This window comes from Cydia fagiglandana, chromosome Z, assembly GCF_963556715.1.
Source record: "Cydia fagiglandana chromosome Z, ilCydFagi1.1, whole genome shotgun sequence".
NCBI lineage: Eukaryota > Metazoa > Arthropoda > Insecta > Lepidoptera > Tortricidae > Cydia > Cydia fagiglandana.
The window spans coordinates 32,851,701-32,872,803 of record NC_085959.1 but is presented as its reverse complement, the minus strand read 5'-3'; the positions used below and the strand labels follow the sequence as shown (position 1 = coordinate 32,872,803).

At 36.5% G+C, this 21,103-nt stretch overlaps 1 protein-coding gene across 1 annotated transcript; it reads left to right on the top strand.

Moving 5' to 3' along the window:
- Window positions 1-463: 463 nt before the first annotated feature.
- On the top strand, window positions 464-17,770 carry LOC134679128 (mucin-12). The gene is made up of 9 exons (XM_063537971.1): window positions 464-706; window positions 8,447-11,363; window positions 11,701-11,939; window positions 12,511-12,587; window positions 12,867-13,236; window positions 13,359-13,489; window positions 13,949-14,098; window positions 15,597-15,754; window positions 16,349-17,770. The coding sequence occupies exons 1-9, from the start codon at window positions 631-633 to the stop codon at window positions 16,467-16,469; spliced, it is 4,239 nt and encodes a 1,412-aa protein (XP_063394041.1). The 5' UTR covers window positions 464-630; the 3' UTR covers window positions 16,470-17,770.
- Window positions 17,771-21,103: the final 3,333 nt, after the last annotated feature.

Sequence of the window (21,103 nt, the reverse complement as noted above, 5' to 3'; positions counted from 1 at the left end):
CATGGCCAAAGCAAGGAAATGGTAATGTCATGAAGACATTTCGATACATGGTTTGTACCTTCCTTAGTACAGTCAGCATCAATAGTAGCGTATGAAACAATGCGCCTAAAGTATAGTGCGACATAAAATAATAGAAATTAAATAAAATTGAACTATAATATTTCCAATATTTCCATACTAAAATTGCCACGTTTAAGCATTTTACGTCAAAGATATGACAGTTACCTTCGTAGAAAGAGGCGCCGGGCTCATTCGGCGCACTCAATTTCTACTATTTTATGTCGCACTGTACATAGGCTACGGAGACTGCTTACCATCAGGCAGGCCGTATGCTTGTTTGTCACCGACGTCGTCCGACGTAGTATAAAAATAAATATGTATAACTATCTAAGAAAGTATACGATCAATTAAAACGTTAGGTCCATGTGATAATATTAATGAATGGTCTTTTCTCTTGTTACAGATGTGACACGACGCAATCATGGTGTAAATGAAATCAATGACAGAACCGAATTCGCCGCCGATTATGGCAAAATCTAAAGTTGCCGTAACATTTCTCGAACTATTATAAGTCGCAAGTACTCTGATGCCGTAGAACAATCAATGATACGGTAAAAAAAAAAACAAAACATGGTGCGACGACGTTGGAGATTTTTTACCATCGCGGCTTTCTTGATTTTCTTAATAAAGGATACATTATGTCAAGGTATGTATAAATAGTTTACCTACTTGAATAATTAGAGCTAAAATTGTTCATAGCAATAACGAGTGCTCGACAAAATGCAGCGTCGATAGAGTCCGTCCAAACTAACTTTGCACATGTGATATTTTTATAGAAATTTGTCATTAATTATGACATTTCAACACTTTGCTATTACAAATGCCATGTAGACTTAGTTTGGTCTGACTCTAAAAAATAGTCGACAAGCGTCTTATTACCTATATATAAATTAAGATAAAGAAAATTGAAGATTTAAACTAGTTAGTAATACCACTGTATATATCTTGATTGAAGAAAATAAAGTACATTATGTCAAGGTATGTATAAATAGTTTACCTACTTAAATAATTAGAGCTAAAATTGTTCATAGCAATAACGAGTGCTCGACAAAATGCAGCGTCGATAGAGTCCGTCCAAACTAACTTTGCACATGTGATATTTTTATAGAAATTTGTCATTAATTATGACATTTCAACACTTTGCTATTACAAATGCCATGTAGACTTAGTTTGGTCTGACTCTAAAAAATAGTCGACAAGCGTCTTATTACCTATATATAAATTAAGTTAAAGAAAATTGAAGATTTAAACTAGTTAGTAATACCACTGTATATATCTTGATTGAAGAAAATAAAGTACATTATGTCAAGGTATGTATAAATAGTTTACCTACTTGAATAATTAGAGCTAAAATTGTTCATAGCAATAACGAGTGCTCGACAAAATGCAGCGTCGATAGAGTCCGTCCAAACTAACTTTGCACATGTGATATTTTTATAGAAATTTGTCATTAATTATGACATTTCAACACTTTGCTATTACAAATGCCATGTAGACTTAGTTTGGTCTGACTCTAAAAAATAGTCGACAAGCGTCTTATTACCTATATATAAATTAAGTAAAAAGAAAATTGAAGATTTAAACTAGTTAGTAATACCACTGTATATATCTTGATTGAAGAAAATAAAGTACATTATGTCAAGGTATGTATAAATAGTTTACCTACTTAAATAATTAGACCTAAAATTGTTCGTAGCAATAACGAGTGCTCGACAAAATGGATAATTAATGGAGCGTTTTTTATCGCAGCTTTTTGACGCCTAGTGTACATACAAAATACGGCATCTTTCCTTTTTTCTGTAGGTACAATCATATTACAAATATATCTACATAGGTAGGTTACCAAGCTAATTCACCTAAGTGCCTCTGGAAAAGTTACAGAGCGCTTGCGGTTCCGATATGATTGGAAAAGTATACAATATTATGCTGTTATTTGCTTTGGTGCTGCGCCGAGTGATCGTTCGTTCTACATTTTCATTATTAATACCTAGAATCTAAAGCGGGAGGCTAATGTTGTTGAGAGGTATAACTGTAGTGTTAAGCTGTATAATAAAAAGGTCGAGTCCGTAGGCGGACAACGAAGCGAGGTGGCGACTCGCCCACGTCTCATGAGCTGAGCGCTAGCCGGCTGGCGCTACATATTTTATTCACATGTACTTCGAGTCTGTTCGGACAGCATTTCGCAGTTTCCAAGTGATAATGACTGTACTCAGGACCGCTTTCCAGTGTAATATTAAACTGAATAATACTATTCATCTGGAATACAAGCACCGTAAATGGCAGTTTATCTAGTTGTTTCGCAGTTGTAAATAGTTAAACTGCAGTTGCACATACCTTTAGACCGGAACGAGTTATAGTCGAGGTTAATACCTACACCAAGTTTGAATTCTAACCTTTTAAATCATAATTATACTAGCTCCAATGTTCCCCCATTCCCCCTTTTGTACAAAATAATGATTTAGATACAATTTTAATCATGTTTAAGACTTACCTAAATGTACTAATATTATCAAACTGCACAACGGGACTTAATCGCGTATTTAAGTTTTAAGATTTACCTCCGACGTTTCGAGGACGGCGTTGTCCCCGTGGTCTCGGAGAAGACTGGCTCAAGTTAACATCAACATCTTGTAGCCGCGCGAGTTTTTCGAACTACCCGCACTTGGTCTTGTTTATCAGTTTGAACGTTTTGCGCACTAGGGATGTCACTCTGTCGACACACAACACTAACGATATTCGATTTATCGACTGTCGATATTCGTTTCCGCTTGCATTTACTAATGACTGGATTCCATGTGGATGAGATCTTAAAACCCTCGTCCCGATTAAAATTGCAATGTTTTTTGATTTCAATGGCTTCCCGCACTTTTCTACTGTAGAAATGGCGATCCGTGGAAAGGATTTTAAGTGCGGGTAGTTCGAAAAACTCGCGCGGCTAGAAGATGTTGATGTCAACTTGAGCCAGTCTTCTCCGAGACCACGGGGACAACGCCGTCCTCGAAACGTCGGAGGTAAATCTTAAAACTTAAATACGCGATTAAGTCCCGTTGTGCAGTTTGATGATGTTTAATAATCGTGAAAGTTTAAATCAGTGTTGTACTAATATTGTTAAAAAATATGGGAATACTCTCTTATAAGTGTAATAACAAAGTCAAATATAAGAAATACCGATTGTACAAAGCGAATACAAAAACGGTTATATTCTTTTAATTTCATGGTAGGAATAAAACAGATGTAAATAGGGAAAGCAACACGGCTCTGCCAATAGTGATGCCGTGAAATAGGGATTGATTTTTAAATATAAATATACCTATAGATACTAAGTTAAGTACTTATATACCATAAATACAAAAGGATTGTCTAGCTAGATTCAAAAAATATCCACTTCAACATAAATTTTGTATATGAGTAGGTAGCTAAGTACTTACTTACACAAGACTTTCGTCACTTTCAGTAAATAAGAATAGCTATTTTTATCTAGCGTAGCTTCCCACTTCCCACTTTAGTTTTTAACCAAAATATAGACGATATGATTTCGGCAAACCGTTACATTAAAATCGCGTTTGTCGATATGGGTGACAGTTATAATTAGGTGCCGCAATAGACTCGGGCCGTGATGACTCGGGGAGTCTTTGTCTCAAATGTTTGGAGTTCGTACGTGAGGTGCCTCGCTAATTGAAGATCTGGCAGGATCGCAACCTCGCCGTCCTCGCCTGCCACCTCCGCACTTGTGAACCCTTCGGATTTAATAGGCTAAATTTCGCTTTTCACAATGCTATACCTAAAAAAACAGAATGAGGGGAAAAAATGTATGAAGATTATAATTTTTACCGTTCAGTGGGTACAAGTACAAAAATATGAAGATTAAAACTTATTATTATAGTGACACCAAGATATTGCTGAAAAGATAAGTCGTAAACCAACGATATTCGAAAAACTCTATTGTTTTGATAGGGATGCAATATGTTGTCGAATAGCAATACAGATCCAACAATGCTAATAACGAAGTATTGTTGCTCCCAGCTCGCTGAGGTGCATGCATAATCTATCATTTCTGCATAAACTTGTCAAGGTGCATCTAGACAGAACGTTTGAATAAACATACGGCGTTATTTAGGTTAAATATTAACGAAAGAAGTGCACTGAAAAATTTAATTCTTATAGAATTGAAAAATACTGATTTAATATAGTCTGTGCGAAAAGAGAACAGTCGTGGATTGTATGAGTACCATACATTCCACGATTCTTCTCTTTCCGTACAGACTATATAACAAAATATTCTTACTGTGATAATTAGTAGAAAAAATTTATAAAACCAATATGTATATCGGAGTACACATATTCATGAAACTTGGAAAAATATTTTAATTTAAAAATTCGATGCGGTCACGGGATTTTTTTATGTCCATGGAAATTTATTTTGGTGGCAAGCTGTGTTGTTTAAAACTATCTTTTATTAATAATAAAATATAAAATATAAATATAATAGGCATAGGCCTGCCTTTGATCTCGGACAAAATTTAAACAGCGATCACGAGTTATTTACCACAAAATAATTAACAGTGTACGTGCTAAGTGATAGTAGGTAGGTATATATGTAAATATTATCTACCTAGTTTAAGAAAAATGCATTATTTTACTAATACAAACGTAGGATTTCTAGTAGGGTTTTTCAATATACCCAAATGTACCCAAAAGCCCTATTAATAAAAAAAATAATTTATTAATCAATCAATCGAAAAAGATCTGATGTGTTAGATCCAGATCAATTCATGTTGGTACAAGAATGATATTTAAATAGAATAGAATCCATAAAAACATAGGCACTAATACCAGATTCGATCGGTTACTTACCTTCTACCTTACCTTTCTTTTCTATTTCACGATAGTTGTATGTATGTACATATGTAATAGATCTCGTAATCGACGTGCTCCAATTTGTTTCGTGTATTACTAGGCCTAGGTTACTAGTTATGATTTTGTAATCTGTCGAGTAATTTTTGACTTAACCTAATTAATTTAATTAAAGAAAACGAATCGAAATCTGTCGTGCTAAATTAGTAACCTTTCGAAACAGTTTAAAATGTCTCTGAGTTGGTGCGTGATTAATTCCAGCCCGGGTTTCATTGACACAACTGCACTGATGATTAATTATCTTAGGCGAAAATCTTAAATTTTGTTCAGTTTTCCGTTTCCCTGGAGCGCCATTCGAACGAAGTAAATTGATCTCAATTAAATCACACTTTGACATCTACCCCACCGGATATAACAGCTACTGGAAAACTGATTTGATTGTTTATCTTATTTTTGTACAATAAATTCTAATCAAACTGATTTTCCAATAGCTGATGCGGGCCTAAAACATTTCGCTGATCAAGATACGTCTAAACACAAAATGTTTTTCGGTTCGTCAAATATATACCAGACTAAGGTCACATATTTTTTTTTTGTATTTAATTAAACATTCATTTTGCATTAAAATTGTATTTGCTTATTTCCACAACAGCGTGATTAGCTATATGTACCTACCTAATAAATGCTAGGTAGGTACATTAAAGTTAGTTTTAGTCATGTAAATATTGATGATGTCGGGTTTCTGTTTAACTTATTTCATAAGGTTTTACATGAAATAGTGTGTAAGTTGGTATAGTAAACACAACTTGCGTGGGATATCAAAGAACGGTATAACGCAGGTCTTGTACTTTTGTAAGAAATGACGACACTAAAGCTCACACGCGCAAACCCATACAAGTGGCCACGCTTAGCATGCAAATGTATTGCCACTCGCCCGAAGCACCGCGCTCGAGCTAAACGTCAGGTCCTTAAAACGACACGTAGGTACTTAGGTTGTGACATTTTTTAAATTTAATGACCGTTGTTTATCGCTAAATGGGGCTCAAAACACGGCCTGGCTCTGAACGTTATAAAGAGCTTTTAAGCCCCTTTCCATGAACATCACGTGCGTGAATGTCCCGTTTCACATGTGCCTTTCTAATTACCCGTGATTTAGGCGCACGGCTCCGCTTTTTGAAATCGTCACAAAACTCCGGTATATGTTAAAATTTATCGTCCCAAACATACTGAAAAAAAAAAACCACTACGAAGTACTTACCAAAAAATACGAAGGAAAAAGTTCCATTTGCATCAGTTTTCCCGCGAGTGCTCCGATTGCGTACCTACCTATCTGTCCAATTGATATTTATCGGTGCCGCTTTAAAAGAAAACAACAAAAATAGTATTGAATTCACGCCGGAGACGATCGTATTTGAAAGACAAAACAATCAATTACTCCTTTTTCTGTTGCCAGTATTCACAATTCAAGATATCTGAGCGCCAAAACTCGACTTTGCACTTAAGGCGTGTTGTTTTTATTGGAGGCGCTCTTGCGTGAATAAATATTCCAATATAACCAGATTATACTGAACTATTTATGGTCTAGACTCTAACTGCTAGTGTATTTTTAAGATAACTTGTAAAAATATAAAATTGTGTGTGTAATGTGCTATTTTTTTATTTGAATAACTATCGGAAATACTTTTTATAATTTCACCAATTGACGCCTCATTGATTGTCGAGATGCATAGCTTTGCAGGACTAGTGAATTCCCTAGAAAGGATGTATAAATTAATAGGAATTTATTTATTCCCTAAAATTTCCGGCAGTATATAATCATTATGGTTGAAAGTTCTGAATACAAATCTTTATCGTCGGCTACAGAACCCTAAAAAAATCGACAAGATTTCTTTATTAATAAATTATCATGTACCTATAAATAGATAAATATTATACCATTTATATTTTATTTAGTTCTGTCTAATCTGCCTAGTCTAGTCTTATTGTAAACAAATTCACATACCCAAAACGTCTGTGTACCTATTTCATTGCGCTTGCCGAGACGCGTAACGCGTAGCGTAACACTAGAACATACAGACAGGAGAGTGATAGCTAAAAGGCTTCCGTTTTATCCTTTGTGCAGCGAAGTGTATTATTTGATGTGCAAACGCAGTTGTTCAGAAATAACCACGCACCGCTTTATGCATTAAAATTAAATTTACCTTAGCACTTGGAATGGCTACAACGAGGTGATGATGATGATGATGACGGATGTGTATGAAAAAATGTTCTTCCTTTTATGAAAAACTATGTTTGTCTATTTTGAAGCCACTATTAAGAGTATCGATCCCGATGTTCCCTCACCAGACTTGATGAGGCTCACCTTCTAATTAGGTATATGATCCGTGAGCGAGTAATTTCCTCGAGATTATCTTTCTCGAATAATATGACCCGAATCTCAGGGAATATAGTACATAATATAGTACCTATTTACTTACACGAGGCTCGGGAACAAATGGGCACCTGTCTCGTTATACCCCTATAATATGTATAGGTATACTTTCTTAAGATATTTATAGACGTTAAGGCAAGAAAAAGCCCGATTTCTTAATGCCAACGAGTATACTCGTATTTAATGGGATCCACTCACACATACAATAAATATAGATGATATTTTGTCATTGGTACTTATTTTTGTAGTAGTACATACGTTACTTACTTCATAATATGTAAATAATACTGCTATGTGTATATTTATGTGATTTAACATAAGTATCGCCAGTTCATTTACGTCGCATAAAGTGACGTAGAGACTAGCTAGGAAAATAATTACATAAAAGAATTATTTTATTGTTTTGCGCAAGGGATTGTTGTGCTGCGCCGAGAGTTGTTTGTGCCGGTAGGTACTTACAAGGAGTGCCAGCATTTACTAAGCGGGTTTTTAGTAATCCCGCCGTTCTAAATATAACTACGGCTTCTCGGTATTTGATTTAGTTTTCTAGGAGTTGGGATCCTATTCTTGTAATTTTCTCTTGGGGTAAATAAAATACTGAATACTCTTAATTAGAAAAAGAGCGGCATCACAAAATACATAGTTTGAAATGCCATTAAAATTATTTACGAGCATGGTGCATCGCAAAACGATGACAATAAGCCCTAAAATACTTGTCATGGAAGAGATCCATTCGAGGGGTCCATAAGTGAATCCCTCCGTCGCAAAATGTCTATACTGCAAAAAACTACAACGACAATTTGCTAGTCTTCATCAGTAGTTGCAAATATTACTTTTTTATGTATGTTTGATTTGTATACTTTATGATTTTAGGAGTTCCCTTGATTCCTCATGGATTATGGAACAAACAATAAAATTATAATAATAAAGAAATCGTGCTACCGAAATGATAATCTCCTTCTTCTGGAATTTGAACTTTTTAAAAATAATTAAGCCCCTCTTTGAAAGTCACCCTTGTAACCTAAATATTCGAATTGTACTGAAATGTATTTGAGATTGAATAATATCGTTATACTTATTTGTGATTTTATGTTGTTTCAGATGAAAATGATTTTTATTACTCACCGATAGAAAAGAACTTTGCTCAAGTTCAACCACCTCTGTTCCCGAGTCGACCGCCGACGTTCTACGAACACGGGGACTCTTTCCGAGTACCACAGCCGCAGCAACCTCTCTACAATGACGGCTACGTCAGGTTCCCTAGCCCAAATTACAATCAGAACCCGTCACCTTTCCAATTACCGACGGGTAGGAGTCAATCTGGAGGACAATATTATGTCAATCAACCCGATTACAACCCTCAGCAACGCCAAAAGTACAGGCCGTCGCTACCTCATAATTACCAAATTGTACACCCAGCTTCAACTAAACGACCTAATGTATCACAGATACATTCAATAGCATATCAAAATGACCCATCGAAACCAGAAACATTTTTAGGTCAAATAACAATTAATAATCCTGACATTGATTATTTGCAAAATACACGTTTCAAAAATATACCTTTCGACGGCAATAGCCTGAAAAGTAATGGTCAAAGTGGACACATCGCTCATGATGAAGATATTGACAATGATAATCAAGATCTATTCGATGTTCATAGGGTTACCACTTACAACCCAAACAAGATAATCCCTAAGATAAAACAAAATGGGAAACCGAATGCTGCAAGGTTTACTAACTACGAGCATTCAGAATTAGAAGAAGAGAACACTGACTTGGGTAATGTTCCGGGAAAACTATTTTCGAGGAACAACAACCTTAGACAACCAAATTCGCAATCAAGTCCTTATCATGCTTCATCTACAGAATACAAAGGACTTTTAGACTTGGAGCCCTTACTTGAAGAAGATATAAGTGATATCGGTTCGTTTAGAGAACTAATGAAACATACACAAGGTTCGTTTGACGTTCAAGTAATTAAGTCTAACAATACCAAATATTCAGAAGTTTCAGATGATAGCAAGCCAGATGCTTCTTCTATGAATGAAGGTAATGTACCAACAGATGCTGCAGTCAAATTGTCATCAGAAGTAAGTAACCCACCTACGGCTCCAGTCCCATCAACAACAACAGTTGTTAAAGAAAATTTTAATTCTCATGAAGAGAATAGCAGCGAGGAAGCACTGGCAGATTCAGAATATGAGGATGTTTATTATGACGAACCAGAAAGTAGCGAAGTGCAACATACCACTAAACCGCCTCAACATATAAATCAGCATACGGAAACGACGACGTCTAATATTTATGATGAATACGATGCTACCGATGAACCAGAAAATACAACATATGAAGCTAATACAACTGTTACAGAGCCATTTGATGTGTTAGTTATGAAACCAGATAACAACACTATGGTGGAAGATGATAATTTCAAGCAATTTGTCGATACGCCTATAATTGACCAATCTGATGATTTATCAAAGAACGATACTATAGTCAACAACAATAATACGAGCTCTGAGGAAGATCTTACATCTATAGAAACTCCTTCTATTCTTGGTCAAGAAGTAGTATCCGTTGTGACTACGAAAAGCGTAGTAAACGGGACAATATCTATACAAGACGTTACATATGCACCGAGTACCAAAAAGATAGGTGCAATCACAGAAACTGCATTGATGGCCGACAATAATAGCAATGATACATCTTTGCCCGTCACAACCGAAAACTGGGTAGTAGTGGCTTCAGTACAGACCAGTCGGAGTGTTTCTGGGGCGCGATTTTTACCATTCCCAACTGTTGAACAAGAAGAAAAAAAACAAGTACTCACCGATGAAAAGGAGGATAGTGATGAAAGCGTGGAAGAAGACGAGGAAAACATTACACAAGATCCGCGAGAGCAAGTAAGTGGGTTAATTACCAGCTCGTCTACAGAAAATATAAATGATAAACTTGACAGCATCCAATCTGAATTATCAAGTGCTGTGCTTTCGGGCTCGTTGGATAAAGCAAACAAGAATATTGAGTTGATAACGGAACCCACGACAGAACCGACAACCACAACGTCTACAACAACTACAACTACAGCGTCATCATTGAATATATTTACTTTAAAAAGTACACAAGCTCCAGTAACAACAGAGCGATCAGCGCCGGAACCTTTACCAGTTATGATCAAAAAGTTTACTCCGCGTGTTACTACTTCCACCACACCGAAACCTAGAAAAAAACCGTCATTAGTGACTGTGATGGACGATCTGTCAGGACTGCTACCTCCCGGCTATAAGCCTAGATTGTCTTATAAAGACAAACGCACTAGCACCACCACGACTACCACGACACCTGCACCTCCTTCTAGCACGGAAGAACCAATCGTAAATAACACGCAAGGTCGTTCATCAGGCATAAGTTCTAAGAACAAAGTTATACTTCTAGATATCAAATCTCTTCGGCCTAAGGAATACAAACCCAAAGAAAATAAACCTCAAGAAGAAGGTTCAAAACATGTGCCAAACGATGAATTAAGTATGTTATTGCCACCGGGATACAAAATCCCTGCAAGTGAAGAAAGCACTGGTAAAGAATCTAGCAAACTAGATATTTTGGACAAAGTGCAAAAGGTTGACATCTCTGCATTCTTGCCTAAAGATTTTAAATTGAATTCATCAACAGGTGCCCCCAAAATTGAACTACCTGTAAAAGCTACGCCTGTGGATATATCGGCGTTATTACCACCTGGATTTAAGTTAAACAGAACTGATAACGATAAGAGCAGCAATCCGTTGGATAGTATTAAAATTGCAGATGTTTCTAATTTGCTTCCACCTGGCTTCAAATTGAATAAAAGTGAAGAAGCTGCGGCGCCCAGTTCAACTACGAAAGCTCCTGGGGGAATTAAACTAGTGTTCCCATCAAGGCCAGGAAGCAAACCCGTAAGGAAAACTATTCCCAGGCCCAGTGGCGAGAGTGGACCAAGTCCAGTTACTCCCAAGATCCAGAAAGGTTGGCCAACAAGGTAATTAAGATACAGAAATGCTAAATTTGAGTTTGTAAAACGTACATTATCTTCTTTGTTCTAATAAATCTTTTTCTTGCCACTCCTTTCGATCGATAGAAAAACAATCACGAACAAGTCTAAAATGAACCATTAAATTTTTTAACTATTTTTGCACTAAAGCTATTAACAATATTCCCGGGGACGCACGCACTGCCGTCCGCTTAGTAATCAGCAAGCTGAGGACCTGAACTCATTGCACCTTGAAAACTTTGCATACGTTCTGCGTGGTACGAGATCAATTTGACTCTTGCCACAGAGATTTTCTACTCATTCACATGTCTCCTACATTTCGTAGAGCATCAACTGAGTTTACCGGCTGGCCCACTCCATCTACGACACCGTTTTCGATTGAAAAGTTGCTGGAGGCTCAGAGGAATGCGACAGCTACCAGTCCTTCTCCCGAGTTGAGCACCGCTCCGACCACCCGCCGCATCGTCAGCACCACGACGACCACGCCTGCGCCGCCGCCCTCCACCACTCCTGGCGTATGCCGCCATGAATGTGATATTGCTGCTACTATCAAAATTGTTTCCGGTATGTTTAAGACATTTACCATCATAACCTAAGAAGTGATTCTCATTTATATCTTAGGTCTTCATCTATATAATTGAATGGAACAAATAGCTATGAAATAAATAAATCTATACTTATATACCTACCTAATAGTTTCCACATCGTCATTTTGACGGTGGTGAATATGTTTCTTCTCAGTCTCCCATTGACAAACGCTGTATTATCATGCCGCGATCAGAAAGGGATTAGAAATAACAGATTTCCACACACTTACGTCTAAATCAATATGGATTGACAGCTATCTCAATCCCTTTTTAATTGCAATTCAGTAATAAGTGGGTTCGAAATATTGCGATGCATTTTAAATACGTCATACCCGATGGAATCCGCTTAAATAGTTTCATTAACACGAATAACATTCGCAAAGTTTCATTACATGAATAACTTTCGCGGTAACCTACAACAATGTTAACCAAATAGCTATTACTTGCAATACACTTATGTGCGGAAAATTGGAAAGTTTATTATATATAGGTATACAATAAATTGTGAGTATATTTAATAATGTATTTTTGCTATTATTTCATTGCAGGCGTAACATGGGTACCAGAGTTATTAGACCATCATACCGAAGAATGGCAAAGACTGGCTGAAGAAGTAAAACAAGAGGTAAAAGTGATAGCTACTCACTTTTAATGCTCCACTTATTTTAAAAGCAATATAATAGTAAAACAACCTTGACTGAGTTTATAATTCCAAAATTAACTTTTTATGATCCGTTATATTATACCACTTACTTTAGTCATTATTCACGCTCCGTTGTAGTTACATTACACCATTTTTTTTGAAACAGCTTTATTTATGTCCTAAACATAATAAAGTTTTTTTATGAAATTATGCAAGTCCTATTTTTTTTTATTCCTATTAACCAAGATAATATTCTTGCAGCTCAATTCTGTCTACTCGAAGTCTAACCTTCTCAGCAAATGGTACAAAGGAATAAGGATTGACGGATTCAGTAAAGGTTCCGTTCTCGTGGACTATTTCATCGAGCTAAATGATGTAGAAAAGAGAGTCGACACGTTAGAACTAAAGAAACTGTTCCACAAATCTTTACATGAGGCTAAGCCAGGTTCCGTCATGGAGCCCGTCCCTGAGGAACCGCAGGAGCTGGACCCAGACGTGATGCTGGGTGATCAACCTGACGAAGATAGAATGAAGAAAAGCAATGAAAAGATGACTAAAACTATCGACAAATCTGCTGGGAAGTTAGAAATTGGTAAATTCGTGATGGACCCCGCGTACACGGAATTCATAGGTTTGTTATAACAATCCTAATAAATATGTACTTTTAGTCATATTGATTATAAATTATTCATTCGCCGACTAATATTCAATAAAAGTAACCACATAGTAATTTACCTTGCTTATTTATTTCAGTACTGCCAAAACGAGAAGAACCGACGCTTGTCATCCCAGAAGAGGAATCCTTTTTGCCGCAGTGGGGAATCGCAGTTATTGTTATAGCGATGGCATCTTTACTATTTGTCATTATATTTGGCGTCACCGTTGTAAGTTTAATTTTCTTTGTTATCGTAAAAAAAACTTACCTACATTTTGACATCAAATTTAAATGGATGATGTCATTTTATTATCAGTCGTCTATGTGTCTCGCTTGCGCCAATATGTACATGTACGGACAAGTACGACCGAAATGGATGCGCGAATGATAACTAAATGACATCATTTAGATATCAATTTGATGTCAAGATTTACGTATCGGCCTCCAGGTATCTATAATGTTATTTTATATACTAGTAGTATCATAAAAGTTAGGTACTCGAAATAATTAATAGCCCGCTGGGGGATCACCGGGGGCTCGCGTACCTACTGGAAAAGGTCTGAAAATTCATATTAATTTTTGTGGGCACCGGCAACCCCCTTGTCCTGCCGCTACACAGTTTCATTTGTTTTATTGGCCGTCAGTAAAGCAAGTAAAACTAACAAATGAATCCCTGTTTATATTTTAGTTAGTAAACCGGCAGAAAAGCTCCAAAGCCAAGCAGCCCATACCGCTGAGTGAGGACATGCTTCGCGAGTTGGATAAGAGTCACATGGGAGGCTTCGACGACATGCACCAAATGAAGGAACGTGATCTACCTTATCTGCCTTCAGGAAAGGTTATTGACAAATCTAATTTTACTTCCGTATATCTTTATAAATATGTGTGACTGAATATCTTTTGATGTAACCTATATGATTACTACAAGTAGTTAAAGATACTCTATAAAATCTATTATACTGATATACCTAACTATTGAGTAAGCCCATTCATAATAAAAAAAAAAAAAATCTTGTATAGATCTACAAAACTCTTAAAATATGAGGGTAAGATTGATTAATGAGTACAATATGATCTAACGCATTAGTTGGCATTTCTTGTCGCTAATTCGTTGATTATAAAAATGAAAAAGACCGTCCTTGTCAGCTGCAACTTATCAAGTAGGTATTTAATAACGGTTTACGCTACACATTATGAAGGGAATGATGAATGTGGTGGAAGAAAAAGGGGTTGGAAAAGGGTTTGAGAAGTGAGTCAGTAGTCTCGGGCTTTTTCATAACGTAATTACCTACTCGTCACGTTATACAATGGATTATGGGGATTATGGGGTTAACATTATTCTCAAAATATATCGAATAGGCAGTTTATGAGAATAAGCATGGTGGGGAAGGTGGTTTAATAAAAAAGTGTACACTGTACAGGTGTGGGAGGAGAACAAATAGATAGGAATTAACGATGTACCTACGAGTTCAAGGTATCATGTTCATTTACACAATAAATATTATTATTGAAAACAGGTACAGTATGCATTTTACAGCCAATGCAAGTATGGCACTGTACGCTCCGTTCGTTATGCATTAATTCTTGTCAATAGTTGACGTTTGTCAATTCAGTTATCTCAAAACATAGCGCCGTACAGCGCTATCTTCTTGAGCTATCCCTTTTTAAATACCTTTTTAAAATTATATACTCTTATACAATCAATGAAAACATGCAGTTTTACTAAGATGAAAGTAGGTATTTACATAAAATAGCTGCATAGTTAACGATAGTGCCAGAACAACGACTATCTGTTTTTCATCGGTTCCCAATTAGTAGTTCCAGAGATCCTAGATAAATAATGATAACCAATAATGGTAGATAAGAAGTAAAATACATTTAGATTGTTACTATCTTCAACCATTATATATGTACCGTAAAACGGGGAGAGTTGGGTTATGAATGGGGAGATAAGGTTTGAGAGGAGGGTGAGAAGCGATTTTAAGGCTACTGCTACAAAAATAATGTATTCCAATTTAAAATAGGGCCATAGTAATACGCATAATAAAAAAAAATCGATCCAACAATCTTCCAAAATCACCTTTGTATGAAAAACCCTCTCACCCCAGATACGAGGCACTACGGGGTGAGGTGGGTTTTTCCTTTTTTTTCGTCAAAGTTATGAAATGGAACTACCCAAAATAAAATATAAACTAAAATACAAACGACCGAACCACTTATTATATACACCATTCAGTCTTCACATGTAAAAATAAAATTTTATCGAGGTTCGAAAGTCAAATTTCACCCAACTCACCCCATTTTACGGTAACCATTATGCAATTTTTGAATGACAGCGAATGTCGACGGCGTTCATCGAGCAGTTGGCGTTCCCGACGCCGGGCGACTCGTGGCGCTCCGAGTGGACGCCGCAGCTGCAGAAGTACATGCAGCACTACACGCCGGACTCCGGGCGCGGCTCGCAAATCTACGGCGCTGGAGGCAACGCTTACGGGTAAGGGCCCCCCCACATCTGGCGTCTTTCGAGCGTCGGCGTCTACAATTCTATGGCCACTGCTCGACGCAACATTAACGCAGCGTCGACGGAACTGCGCAGCGACGTCATTTTCCATAGCGCTGACCAGACGCCGACAGACGCCGGCGCTCGAAAGACGCCAGATGTGGGGGGGCTGCAAATACAAGAAAAATAAGCGTACCTAAATACATTAGTAGTTTGTTATTAGTAGGAAGTTTTTTATTAAAGGCTTCCATTTGCTAAAGCTTCTATGTAACTTGAGGGGAGTTACAGGAGCGTTTGCTTTACAGCACCCTCAAATACATTTGACTTGCAAGTCCCATTAAACCATCAAGTTTTTAAAATATTGTCATGAACTTGACAATAAAACGTACATACAGCTTAGAACCTATATGTTATTTATAAATTTTGCAACACTTAACCTAATAATGCTTTTTTTATTTATATATACATACATACATACATTTACAATAAGTTCTAAGTATGTATAAGACTAAGGTTTATTAGTGTGTGTGCAACATTGTACCGCCGTAACGCGGCGACCAAGAGTCTGAAACGTTGTTTTGTTGGCAGCTACGGCGGTGGTTCGCAGATTTACGGGCAGACGGGCGGCTCCCAGGTGTACGGGTACACGGGCGAGTACCCGCGCTCGCACTACTCGCGCCGGCGCTCCGACTACGACACCAACTTCTAGAATGTCTCCCTTGGTGCCACTCCTTAAATAAGAGCTCTCTTGACTCAATCTTGACAATACCCTTTCATGTATCGATCACGCTGATTTTATGTTATAACGAGGACAGTAATGTCCACTGTTTCTAAGAACCATCGGGACATAAACCCGCCCGACGATTCCTTTGTCAGTCAGTATAAGTTTCATCCCGTCCTGTAGTAGACATCCTCTTTATTTATTGTAATTATCAGTTCCAGGCGATAAATAATTATTATCCTAGCACCAAAATCGACCTCTTTAAAATATACCTACTAAATAACTATTTAAAAAGTTTCATAGTACGAATTTGGATATCCATAGTTACATATACCTACTTATTAAAATAGATAAGCTTTTTAGACCGGCCTATAAAGTATTGAAACAGTGCCACGAATATTATTGAAATCACTTTTTCGAGGTAACGTATTTAATCGATTAATAAAGAATTTAGCTGCCAAATTTTTCGTAACTGTATATTTACGACTGATTGTGAAATGTAAATAAGTAGCATTAAGTACTCACCAAGATAATGTAAGTAAAGAGAAGACGGTGTAATAACGAAATTATTTCTGTAGATATCTCTATGCATACCTATATTTGCTCAGACACGTAGTAGAGCGCCTGTGGATAGAATGCAAGCGTGAAACGCATAATTGTGCCAAATATTCATGGGAAGTGCTTACGATGCACCTGTGAGTGGTTATCGAGCTCATCATGAGCGCGTGAGTTGTTTGAGCTCGTGTACGGGCTGCGCATGAGCTTAGGTGAGTTGTACAAGAGATGATTGTTGAAGCATTGAAGCTCGCGCGTAGACTGTAAGTGGGCGCTACGCCGGCTCAGGCCACGTACTAGTTCGAGGAATCAACTTCTATTCACTACCTAGTTAATAGTGTTTACCCCCTTGATAAAAGTCAATTTTAAAAATTGTTACTATCAAAGAGTTCATTGTTCGTACCTACTCATACCATTATTGTGTACCTACCTATTTAACTAGGTATAAATAGACATCGGTTAGTCATGAATAACTTATCAATATTCGTAACAATATTTTAAAACTAAGGTTTACTTCATATTATGTGTCTCAATGTTATAATGTCATCGTATAAATGTTTATTGTAAATCCATTTTATTATTATTATCTTTTAGAAAATTGGGTACGCACCTGCATTAAAATTGATGTATATAAACCATTTTTGTACATGTAGTATTTTAATTTAGTTTATTAGAATTAGATACAAATTTAACCTCTAAGAACCCTGGAGTATATAGACTTAATAAATATGAAAACATATGTCCTTGTTTAATTGTTTATCTATACTTTACAGTACTATTCCAATTTATCCCCCAATATCAAAAGCTCCTATGTGGTACTCTAGACTCGTTCTGCCCCCCATTCTCTGTTAAAGCCATTGGAATATAAACCAATTTTCTTAGAAAATAGAGTTATTTTTCCTTTGATTCAGATTTTAATTAAAAACCAAGAAGTTTCAATGTAGTTAAACTACATAAGTGGGTTAGGTTAGGCTAAAACTGCGACCCCTCACTGACCGTTTGTGGCAAAAATATATATAAAAAATACCTTTAATGAAATACTTTTAATAAAAACTATAGCAAACATGATCGACTAAGCCATTTTTCAGTTTTCTTAAAATGTCTCCTCTTCGGAAAAATTGATGGGTACAAGTGCTACGAAGGAACACTATTTTGCTTGTAATATACACCCCACTACAAAACAGCATGGCTACTTTTTGACGGAATTCCATTCATGTGTCCATGCAATTTTGCAGCTCGCTGTACATACAAATTAGCCAATATAGCCCACGTTCAAGGCGTCATGTGCCTGACCGGTAACCACGAAACCTTAATACTCAGGGCATGGCCCGACATGATCTTGATGTTTATCTATTATCTGGCTAACCAAAAACTTCATCGACTTGAAGCAAATGATCTTCAGTAATCAGGCGAAAAATCGGACAGTGAGATTAATTTATGGCTTGTGAAAAGCTCGGTTCACAAACGCCTAGTTTCCAACTGCCGCAAAAGTGTGGACGGGCGTTAGAGTCTGTGCGGAAAAAGAAGAGACGTGGAATGTATGAAGCCCAATACATTCCGCACAGACTATGCGAATTATTAATTTAATTAGATTTGTATTATTTGTTGATACAACGGAAATAGAAAAACACACTGAGGATATTCAAACATTTATATACCTGTAACGGTTCTTGAGATAAAGCTCGCTAGCAGACAGACGGACGGTCAGAACGATAGACCGATTGACTGACGGAGGAACAGCTCAAGCTTAGAAATAGGGTTCTGATTATCACCCTTCAGGTAAAGTTGGTAAAAAGGAGCGTCCAGCGCCTGGGTTAATAATACCTATGGCAATGTCAGCCTTATTTACGTTTGACTAAATATTAGGTAGTATTCCTGCGTTATTGAAACAAAAATGTGAAGTGATAAGATTAATAATTATTATACCTGCTGCCTATATTTATTGATAGAATATGAAGGTATATACCAAAATTATTGCCCAAATCAGACACCACTTAGATTATCTAATTCCATCTATGCCTACCAATATTTTTAATGCAATAGTTCCTCTGTATATCTGTTACCTCTTCACGCTTAAACCAATAAACTAACTTAGATAAAATTTTGAGATGGAGATAGTTTGAGGCCCGGGGAAGGACATAGGGTATTTTTTAACAATCATCCTCTTTCCACGCAGACGAAGTCGCGGACAGAAGCTAGTAAAAAAGAATTCCTTATCCGTATTCAATTGAAGTATTATTTAAGATTCCTATTCAACAGTCGACTGACTGGCAACCCAATCTCGTGATGTTTATTTTGAACGCTGTTTGAACTTAGCACTTTTGCCACTTATAAAGGCTTTTTTCCGTACCCTACTCACATTAATATAAATTCTCTCTTTTCGATTTTTGTAGCATCCCTCCCGGCCGACTTATTCCCGAGGTCATATTATATATGCCTACGACAAAAAAATATAAACGTATATTGAATGCCAATAGGGAGCACCTTCAATTATCACAGTATTTATACTTATAGATTAGATGTTAGCTATTGGAGTTGATATTTGGATTTTACCATAAAGATTTTAGAGAAGAGAATTTTAGACAGCCATAAGCTCAGGGTAATGACTAAAGCCAAAAGTGTTATTCATAAACGCGCTAGTAGACTCAATTTGGGTCAATCCTTTGTCTTAATTTGTTATTTTGACTTATGTTTTTGTAAGAAAGATATACAACAATAAATTAGCTACTAATTGAGGCTTGTAAAGTTATATCAAAATGGGGGGGAATATATAACTGTAACATTTTTCATGTGATTCAAATAGAAAAATTGAAGAAAATCTGTTTCCACCCAATCTATCCACCAATCATATTCACGCCATAATTTCTAAATAATACAATATTCATTGTTGTAGTTCACAATAAATAAATACCTTAAGTTTCCTTATTAGATAAACACCTAAAAGAGGTCAGTAACGTCAGGTTGCATTGTTGTCTCTGCTTACTGTATCGTGTTGTGTCGAAATGGAAATTGATTACTGTACTTACAACATACCTACATAGTCTACATACATAGAAAATTCTGTGATCTTCTATAACATTTTTCAACCTGGAACGGTACGATGATACGGTCGGCACTGACTTGGGGGACGTTTTTTATTTATAGGCTTTTTATTTTAAGTTTATTTAGTTTAGAGATAGTTTGTATTATTATTTGTAAGCTAATTTAATGTTTTATATTTACTTAATAGTGATAAATAAATATAATTTTTTCCTGAGAATAAAAAATGTTAATTCAATTAAATTTTGCGACATTTGATATTTTTTTTTAGATTATAAATTGTAATATATGACATATATCATCCTACCCTTCCCGTTTGAAAAACATTATAGTGTCTAATTTTATCTGGAATGATATAGTAGAGTTGTTAGTTTTTACACGGTCAATCATCTATTTTTACGACGAGGTAAATTATGCAACATCGAAGTAAGTCGCAGCTATTTTCACTAGCGCTTAATTCCCCCAAGGACTCTTACCTTTTCCCTATTTTTCCACTATCTGTGAGCCGGACTCGGGCAGGATCCCAGAGTAAACGTCGCAAGTCAACTGGAAGATAATGCAAAAACTTACCATAATACAGTTACATCCCTAATTGGAGTAAATATACGTATTACCTACAGACTAGCCTCTCTTCAGAGTATTGTATTGTCTTGGCACTAGGTACCGCACCCCTTTCCTCAGTCGATGTCATTACGATACAGTATAGAGATAAGGAAAGGATTGTTGCCCTACCGGAGATACCGGAGCGCGGGATAAATGCCGATGTTAATATAAAATATTGAGAGAACCGTTTCTGGGGCGGCAATGGAAAAATATTTTCGTGAGTTCCTATCCTATATACTAACACAAATAGTTACGCAGTTGGGTATTCACATGCGTATGTTTTCTATATAAACTCGGTCTGTTTATTCGATGGGTTTGATATTTTTATACTTACGAATCTTAAATTAGAGAATGCTGGTGGTTGATTATGAACCTAGATTAACGTCCAACCTAGGTATGTAGGTACTGATAATTATTACAAAAAT